This window comes from Octopus bimaculoides, chromosome 1 (assembly GCF_001194135.2).
Source record: "Octopus bimaculoides isolate UCB-OBI-ISO-001 chromosome 1, ASM119413v2, whole genome shotgun sequence".
In the NCBI taxonomy this organism is placed as follows: domain Eukaryota; kingdom Metazoa; phylum Mollusca; class Cephalopoda; order Octopoda; family Octopodidae; genus Octopus; species Octopus bimaculoides.
The window spans coordinates 156,223,782-156,233,981 of NC_068981.1; the positions used below are offsets into that span (position 1 = coordinate 156,223,782).

Consider the following 10,200-nt stretch of genomic DNA (forward strand, 5'->3'; position numbering starts at 1 on the left):
TGGTAATCGATTTATCAACTCGAAAGTGTGAAAGACAAAGTTGAACTTGTGATTTTAACTCAGTGTACAGAGACAAAAATATGCTGTCTACATAATCCGACTCTGTCCAAATAGTCGAAAAATCGTTCATAAAAGTAGGTTTTATTCCATTTCTCTGAAACAAACGAACGTGCCAAAAGTAACAATTTAGATTGACTGCAATAGCCACTAAAACAAAGAAATGTATTTATATGATTTTTTTCTTGCGTGTTTTCTAATCTGCATCATAAAGCCGAGTGACTAATAAAATTCAATATTTCTGTCCAAGCCTGATGAAATGCTTTCAATTTTATGGGAAGTTAGTCAAATAGAAATCAAATAATGTCCTTTATTGATTGCATGGAAAAGGTATATAATAAAAGTGTGTTTGCAGCAGCTACATTATAAAAGATGTTTTAACCTTGACCATCTCATCTTTTTATATGTTCAGGAATATCCAATACGTCTCACATTTTTCAAGGTGTAAGGGACAGTGTCATTTGGTGGTTGCTGTCACAATGTATACAACCATATTTCTACCGATTACTGTGGGATAAGATCATCAAAGAATAAATTTAGGCGAAAGCATGGCTGTGTTGTAAGAAGTTTGCTTCTTAACCGCATGGTTTCAAGTTCAAACAAAGGCCTTGTGAGATGGAAACTGAAAAAAAGCCCGTCGCGCGTGTGCGTGTGTGGTATCTTTGTCGACTTTTTCGACTAAACCCTTTAAGGCGGTGTCAACCAGCATGACCGCAGTTCAATGACTGAAATAAGTACGATATAAAAGAAGAGATATTTTAACTGATAAACAATATAACTCATAGAAAAGGAATAAGTGCTTGCTTCTTTATTCAATAAATAAACTTGGTTTTAGAATTTCACTTCTACTTTATGCATTTTTTAAAACGCAATTTTATCATTCCCACTACTCACCTAACAATATTTCGTGTAAGAATTTAGAGGCACTATTTGTGAGATACTGATAACAGTTCCTTAATGTTAATGGGAACGTGATTTCAGTGGTGATATTGGTAGGTGAGAAGTTGGTAGTGGTAGGAGAAAGAGGGAAGTCATAGATTGACCCGTAAGCACGGCACTTATAATCTCAAATCTGGCGTATGATGACATATATACATTTACGCGCGCACGCGCGTGTGTGTTGTGTGTGTGTGTGTGTGTGTGTGTGTGTGTACATACATACATACATACACAGAGGAGAGAGGATGAGAGAAAAGGAAGGAGAGTTAGTGAAAGACACACACTCATATACATTGATTTGCATGTATGTGTTTCTTTTGTATTCTTCTCTCTCTCTCTCTCTCTCTCTCTCTCCCTCTCTCTCTCTCCCTCTCTCTCTCCCCAACAACGTTAGTAACACTTTGCCGCAGCCTGTATTCCGAAATATCATCGGACTATGGATAACTATATTACAACAGGTATGTAGTCCATTTTTTGTATTATAGTGCATTATTGTACCGTTCAAAACCTTTTATTCTATATATATATATATATGTAGTGAAACTACCTATCATCTCTTCTACCTATCGCCATTAGATACAAAACTGCTATCGCCATTCTTCTCATTTAAATATAAACACACGCGAGCGTAGCGGAGAACCCATTCCTTGTCATCACGTGACTGATTAATATTCGAAGCGGCAACTTCTTCGAACCGTTCCCGCTAGAACGCAAACTGACCAATCACGGCCCCTAATAAGGTCACGTGATAGAGTATTAAACTGAAGCCTTCGGGAGCCGATAGTTTGTTATAAATAGCTTTAACTCGGCGGCCAAATTCGTCTCGGTCCAGTTTCTCTATAGAGACTGTGCCGTGTACCACACGACAGCAGCAGCAACAATCAGCCAGCGACACATCAATAGCTTCGTCCAGCCAACGATGACCACCAACTACGCCGCCACATCAGCAACACGAGTCTACGACTACTAACCAGCATCATCGTCATGACCAACACGATTCTACGATTACTACTAACCAGTATCAATCTCCACCAGCGTCTACACGACTTTCTATGTACACCAATCCAAACCACCGCGGCACATCTCTCTCTTCGATTCTGTTAGGTGACTTAGCTTCACCACGATAAATAAACAGACAAGAGATCTTAACCAGCGACGAACATCTGTATAACAAGAATCACGGCCCGGCATGGAAGCCACAACATCACAACTAGTGATCAGCTCTGCCACACACAGCCTCAACTCCCTTCACATACAGACTCACACTAATGTGTACTATAAGAACTGGTATAAATGCTCACGTGTTATTGACTCTCTTTCTATCTGCTGTAAATAACTCACATACACATACATGTATCACTCACATACACACTTTTCTTTGTACGACGGCCTGTCTTTGATTATGTTCTTATATGTCGCATTCACACTCTCACATACACATATATCTTTAACGCCATAATAAATATCTCTGTTATTCATCTCATACGGTTGTGATCTTTCATTACTGGTCATCTATGTTATCGTAGTATAACATATTCATGTATATCATCTTTGATATATATATAATTGTGTGTTCGACCGTGTGACACGTTTAAATAAAAGGAGTCCTCTGTTTTTCCATTCGTCACCATTTCTCCCTTTTTGAGTTCGCACGGTCGCCCTTACATATATATATATGTGTGTGTATGTATGTATGTATATTTGTGTCTGGGGAGAGTCATTCTCTTTTAGTGCCTTATTATTTAACACATTCACCGGTAAAGTTTCCACTCATTTATTTATTTATTTTTCCTAAAATTTTCGTTGCCTCTTGCACTTCCAATCCAATCCCAAATACAGGCCGATCAACCCCTCTAAAAGTGACCTATGTATTATTAGCAAACGTATTCTCCGATATCAGAAAAGCTACAGAGCTGACTCAATGGAACCCCAGTACAACCGTGGTCGGCTGGTTCCGCGATATCGAGAATAAATCAGCCTGTAGACTCACCCAGTTCGACACTGTTGACTTCTATCTTTCCATATCTAAGCCCCTCCTTTTGAAGGCCCTAACTTTTGCTGAGCAATACACCACCATTAGTGACCTTGACATCAGAATTATCATGAATGCTAGAAAGTCAATTCTGGCCCACGACGATTCCTTCTGGGTGAAAAAAGGCGACCCATCGTTTGACGTCTCTATGGCAATCTTTGATGGGGGCCGAAATCGCTGACCTCATCGGGTTATACATCTTGGATACCCTTAAGAGACATACCCATCCACATAGGTCGGCCTTTATAGGGACGACGGCCTGGCTATCTTAAGCCATATGAACGGCTACACCCTGGACGAAGAACTTGATGGAAAATATTTAAAGAGTTCGGCCTGTCCATAACGGTTACCACCAACCTGACTACGGTCGATTTCTTGGACGTAACCTTAGACCTCAGTACGAGAAAGTATTATCCGTACAGGAAGCCTGACGAGGATACAGTATGCATCCACAAGAACTCAAACCATCCCTCCGCTGTAATTAGAAACCTGGTTCCAGGCATTAGTAAATGACTATCTAATATCTCGGTCAAAAGAGAGACCTTTAATAGGGCCGCTCCCTTCTACAACGATGCTTTGGCTAGGAGTGGTTTTACTTAGAAGCTCACGTATGTGGACAACCTCCAAACACTCTCTCCTCACCCCAGAAGGATTAGGAGAAGGAGAATTATATGGTATAACTCTTCTTTCAATCTAGAAGTTTCCACTAACGTAGCTAGAGGTTTCCTGTCGTTAATTAAGAAACACTTCCCCGGGGTATTACAAATTCTTCAACCCCCATAATGTCAAGGTAAGCTACTCCTGCTTAGATAACATCGCACGCATCTACAGGCGCAAAAATGCACCCACAGCACCCCTAACCCCAACCTGCAACTTCCGAAACACCACCATGTACCCTCTAGAAGGATCTTGTCTCTCAAGGGTCGCAGTATAAAGAGCCACCCTTACACCATCCAATGGCATTACTAGGCACTATATGAGTATGACAGCTAATGACTTCAAGGGAAGATACTCTCAGCATATGCACTCGTTCAGATCCAGGGATAGAGAAAACTCTACTTCCCTGTCTCGTTTTCTCTGGAGTCTCCGTGATCTCCAAGATGAAATACCCAGCATCAAGTGGACTATTGTCGACACAGCGCCACCGTATTCACCCGGTGCCCTCAACTGCCAGCTCTGCCTCCGTGAAAAACTGCATATCCTCCAACAACCCACAAATTTCAGGCCTCTGACTGCTGACAACCTAGATATACCACCTTAGCACCAGCTGCTACTTTTCACCACCTGCACCAAGGTCACCACTATCAACCAATCCCATGAGCAGGACCACCATTTATCAATCCCCAACGTTTACCAACGCATACCAACCCACAACACTTACCAATTCTCAATGCTTACCAATTTGTTTTACACGTGTATACTTGCGCACGCGTGCGTGCGAATGCACATACGTGTATGCGCGTACACTCGTATGCATGCGTACATGCATGCAAATATACGTACATATGAATGAATACTCGTGTATGTGTGTATGAGTGTGCATGTGTGCGTATGCGTGTGCATGTGCATGCGTGTTCGTTCGAACGTCTGTGTGTGTGTGTGTGTGTGTGTGCAGACGTGTGCATGTGCGCTCATGTACAGATGCACACACTTGCATCAATATACACATGCACTCAAAACTATATGAGCGCGTCTACACACCCACATATAGAACTATATACTTGCTCATGTCGCCCCTTCCTACATCCCCACCAACAACCGGACCGACTTCTAGTCTATTTCCTCTCCTCAACATGGTCAATTTCCTATTCACCATGCAGTATTTTCCAACTAACTGTTACCCATGTACCAACATCAAACCACGACACCGCGTGACCTTCCCCGACCAATCGCAGCCCACCTTACGGTAATAACACTCAACTTCTGTCATTCAAATTCAAAATAGGAGACGACTAGCATCACGCTTGAAACTCAAGAGTACCAACAAATTTGAATCAAACTGTTTTGATCAATACGTGTAACTCCCAATAAATTGGTTGTGTGCCTTCCTAGAAACCCAGCAGGACTAAAATCAAGACCAGCCAAGAGGACGGATGAACCTTGTGTAGTCTCAACGACTGTCTAACAATAGCACAACCCGTTAGAAATTCCAGGCTGGTATCTGACGAGCTGGAAGACCACAGTGGGTGAGGCAACCTCTAGTTTCTGTTAATGCATGCTTCTAGAACCCACTTCAAACCCAGGCTACGTCTGCTCTGATAATTAGTCAGCGTATCTTCTGCGACAGTCGACAGTCGACGGCAAGATGAGCTGATGTGGATCACACTATTTCACACTATCTCATAACAGTTAAGCCGAAACAATAAGCTTAAGTGCCCAAAAAATCAATATATACCTGTAAAAATATGTTGAAATGCTTTATTTTCAACAAGATATCAATATAGGGACGATTTCTACCAGATCTGCACTATTTGGAAGAGAGAGAATATTTTTCTTGAAAATTTCACATGCATTTTTGTTATGCGCGTCATACAATATAAATGAGAATTGCGACCACAGACATTGTTGTCCAGCAAACTCATTGGCATTTTTTCTTTAATTTTAAGTTCGATGTAAATAAACACCGTAATGTGTTTACTTTTATGCTACGCTGGAGAAATTCTGTATTTTCGGGTGAGAAAAGTTATTTCGTGTGATGTTACATGTACCACACACATTTTGGATCCTCGTAAAAAAATCGAACATGTTTTCCGTGGGGGGGGGGGGCATGTGTGCGTGTATGTGTGTGCCTCTGTGTGTGTAAGCGTTTGTCCCAAGCACTGTTTGATAACCGGTGTTGGTTTCTTTATGCCCCAGTAACTTAACGGTTCGGCAAAAGAGGCCACTAGAATAAGTACCAGGGTTTTAAAAAACCCAATGAGTACTGGGGTGGGACGATTCGTTCGACTAAGGTTCTTCAAAGCGGTAACCAAGTATGGCTGTAGTCTAATGGCTAAAAAAAAAATTATATATATATATATATATATCTTATTTATATATATATATATATATATAAACAAAATTAAACACACATACACAAGTGTGTGTGTGTGTGTGTGTGTTGTTAGTTCGTGAGTCGGCTGCGTTTTAGGCGTAAGAGAATATATTCTCAATGCGCCTAGAGTTAAAAACTCCTGAAAGTAAGTCATATCCAAGCGAGACAACTCGCTTGACTACGATGTATACATTCTGTGGTAATGTTTCGACAAGTAGAAAAGCACTCGACCAGTTAAGAGGTTAAAAATAATCTTACATTAAAAACTACAAATTTTGCAATTAGCTATCCACAAGAGTAGAATAAAACAAAAATTCAAGTGTCAATATTACGTCATGAATTACATAAGCTTACAGCTATTTCACTCGCCAATACTGGTGTGTTATACGATAAATGTTAGGTACACTATTGCATAAGGACCATTATCAGGTGACGTATATGACAGAGTCCATCACACTGCCACGATAGCTCCTATGTATGTATGTATGTATGTATGTATGTATGTATGTATGTATGTATGTATGTTGTCATTATCTTATTACTCAATCATGATTAAAGTGGATAGGGGAAAAGGACAGGGAGAAAAACGAAAGAGAAAGTGTGTGAGAGAGAGAGGGGGGCGAGGAGAGCAAAATTATATAGAGAAAATACGAAATGTTCATACGCCGACTATGAAGGAGTGATGCTAGAGCTCTGAAATCTTGTATGCATTCATTTCAGCTCTTCTGATTAATAACTACATCTTTTTTTCTAGGTAAACTGACATCTGACTGTTCATAGAAAACTTCAAACGTAACTAGTAGCGACTTCTCTTGAAAATGGACAAAATTTAGCATCATGATGTTATCAATTATCTACAGAAAAAAGGGTTTAGCTTCCAAAGACATTCATGCTGATATGGTTACTACATTAGATGACACTCCAGCATTATCAACGACGGTTTCTGCTAGGCAGATCACATCACGGCAAAATCATACATTGTTTGAGGTAGATCCAGCTGGTTTCTTGAACGGCTCCTAACCCGGGATGAGTGTTAGGTTCATCACTTTGAGCCAAAAACAAAGAAGCAATCCATGCAATGAAAACACCTCTCCTCACCAGCTCCAAAAAGGCCAAAGTCGTTTTATTTGCAAGGAAGATGATGGCCTCAGTTTTTTTTTTTTTTTTTTTTTTTTTTTTTGGTGGGAGATGCAAAAGCATTGTATCTATTTTCAAAATGGCCACACCATCAATGGAGAGTACTATGCCAACTTGCTGAGGCAGTTAAGAAAGGCTATCAAGACCAAACGCGCAGGAAAACTTAAGAAAAGGACAATGCTCCGACACACATGTCGTTGGTTTCAGTGGCTGTTGTGTGTGACTGGCTTTGAACTGGTTGATCACCCTCCCTGTTCTCCTTATTCGGGCCAATGTGATTATAATCTATTCCCCAACATGAAAAAATACTTGGCTGGGAACCAGCATCGCAGTGATGATGACGCCATATCAACTGTTGATGACATTTTTGAGCAACAGGATGGAAGCTTCTTCACTAATGGGATTGAAGCACTGCAACACCGATGAAAGAAGTATATGGACCGCAAGGGGGAGTTCGATGAAAAATAAACCTCATTTGGTCAGATTCCAAAAGAGTATCTTGGTCAGCTTATAAACTTTTCAACCGACCATCATATATAGAGAAAATCGGTCCTCGCGATGAGTGGAAGACTGATTATTATAAACAAACAAATGAATTAATACATGTGCGCCTTAAAATAATGAAATTTGGATATGTAATACTCTATGTTAATTTAAAGGTATAAAGGGTATCATTTAATTTATTTATAAAGATTTTATCAGTTGAAAGGTCAAATGTGCAGAGTGTATGCAAGCAAGTTCCTCTGCTGAACTTACAACTTGCTGGACATTAAAGGGTCCTATAAGCAGAAGGCCGTCATGTTGTCTATGGAGTTGGCTGTGGATCAAGAGGTGGGAGCTTTAGAAAAGGTAATGCTAACTGGGGTAGTGCTAACTGAGTACAAACTGGGACTTGACTACTCCAGGCTGAAGCAGAGACTCAAAGCACCTGATGGTTCTAGAAAACATCACTGATGATGTGTGAAAGTGCATCACAGGATAATGTATGAGAATATGGGAAAACTTTAACCTGGAATGACCAGTGGCCACTAGGAACAGACTGGGTGTCTACATAAAATAAAGTGGTGATAGCTGAGGGACAACCAGAATGATGGCAAACGGAACAGTGAAGGTTGGCAGTTCCAGTTGCATCTTTTATATGTACAAACACAACACACGGAACAAACTACAGATAAATCTAAGGAGAGGTATCCACAGGGATTCTCGTGAGAGTGGAGAATGAAAATGCAAATTGGACCGATCAACTGATAACGACAATGGCAATAGAAAATCATCAATGGATTCGGATAAGGTGAACAAGAAATGCTCATAAGTGTTCCTGCTAGTGATTTAACAGAGGGGCAAGGTTGCTCAGAGGTATAGTGGAAGGGGATGTGGATTTCAAAGGCGAAAGAGCCAAAGACCGTCGATCAGTTTAGAATAATCTCGCTAATGAATGCTAAGGGGAAAGTATTTTTCAGCATTGTTGCTTGGCACCTGACAGCCGACCTCACGAGAAATGCCTACGTTGCCATCTCAGTTCAGAAAAGAGATATCCCTCAAGATATGTAGAGCGATAGGTATATCCACTCAGTTGATCAGTGAAGTCTGAAAGAACAAAGGAGACTTGGTAGTGTTGTGGCTAGGTCTTGCAAATGCCTATGGGTCTATAGCTCATATGCAGGTTCAGAGACTTTATTTTGGACTGTTACATCAGCTTCAGTTTGAAAGTCTCTGTTGCTTCTACATCAGAGTGACACAAGTTCGAGAAAGCAATATTATTGGTTATATTATTTCAGTGACCCTTTCTATACTTGCAATGAATATGTTGGTAGAATCAGCTGAAATACAGGGCAGAGGTCTGCTCCCCATGACTAGTGTCCTGTAGCTTCCCACTAGAACCTTTTATAGATGACCTAACTATGACAACAACATCAGTCACGTGAAGTACGAATATTCTAAAGGGCTTTAAGGAATTGATAATGTGGGCTCACATCAGTTTCAAAGCAATCGAGCTCAGATATCTCAAGTTGAAAAAAGAAGCAGAACGCGCAGCGGCTTTGGTTTCTCGTTTGATATACCAAACATCACCGAGAAATCAGTGAAGAACTTAAAATGTTCAATCACATCCTGAAACACAAAGCATCCCACCGAGCACCAACCCACAATCAGATGTCTGGCTATCCACAATAAATAAGTCAGGGTTACCTGACAAGTTTCAGGCCTGAGTTTAACATCATGGTATCCTCCCACAGATTTATTGGCCATTTTTAGTATATGAGGTCCTAATATTCACAGCAGAGGTCTTTGAGAAGAGGTTCATGATGTTCCTACAGATATTACTGGGATTTCCTCATGTGCCTGAGGAGTATCTCTCTACATGGACAGAATAACATACATGGGAGGTGCTGCAATGCTAAGACTCCAGGAGGTGTGACTATCGTCTGAGGAGGATCAAGTCAACAAGTATTGGGATACAACACCAGGGAGCCTGGTCAGCCTGAACTTTTGGACCTCCTACCGTGCCTATGTAACTTGTACTACTAGAGGAAAGTAGAGTCACCAGCTTCTCCTCAGTATTGGAGAAAAGGAGCTCATCCTCAGCTACTGTTCAAAAGCCTTGGGAAATGAACAAGACTGCTGGAGACATGACCGGGTCCTGAAGGCAATAACAGATACTATCGACAATGGATTTAATCATTGCAAGGAACTCCGACCAACAAGAATGAAGGGTTTTTAAACGCTGGTGTGAACATGACGCTAGCTGTCAGATCGTTCTCTACAGGTTTAAAATCTTCAACTTCAAGGCCATCCCATCCGTCCGTCTTGGTTTGAATTTTGTAGCAGCTGGTAGATTCCTGTTGCTTACTGCCAGTGAACTAACGGAGACAACACTTGAGTATCACCCGAGGAAACACAACTGATCTCATTATGCAAACAAACAGTTGCATAATCAAAAATAACTATCCAACCGTACTTCTTGTTGACCAATTTCTCCAATATATATATATATATATATATA

At 40.8% G+C, this 10,200-nt stretch overlaps 1 protein-coding gene across 4 annotated transcripts in view; it reads left to right on the forward strand.

Moving 5' to 3' along the window:
• Positions 1-1,283: 1,283 nt before the first annotated feature.
• Positions 1,284-10,200, forward strand: part of LOC106868443 (uncharacterized) — a 91,863-nt gene continuing 82,946 nt past the window's right edge. For 2 of the 4 annotated variants that reach the window (XM_052971884.1, XM_052971900.1), the window contains exon 1: positions 1,284-1,454. In XM_052971884.1, the coding sequence (XP_052827844.1) occupies positions 1,299-1,454 (156 nt within the window). In that variant the 5' untranslated portion in view covers positions 1,284-1,298. The remainder of the gene's footprint in view (positions 1,455-10,200) is intronic. The other 2 variants (XM_052971911.1, XM_052971898.1) reach the window with 2 other exon arrangements.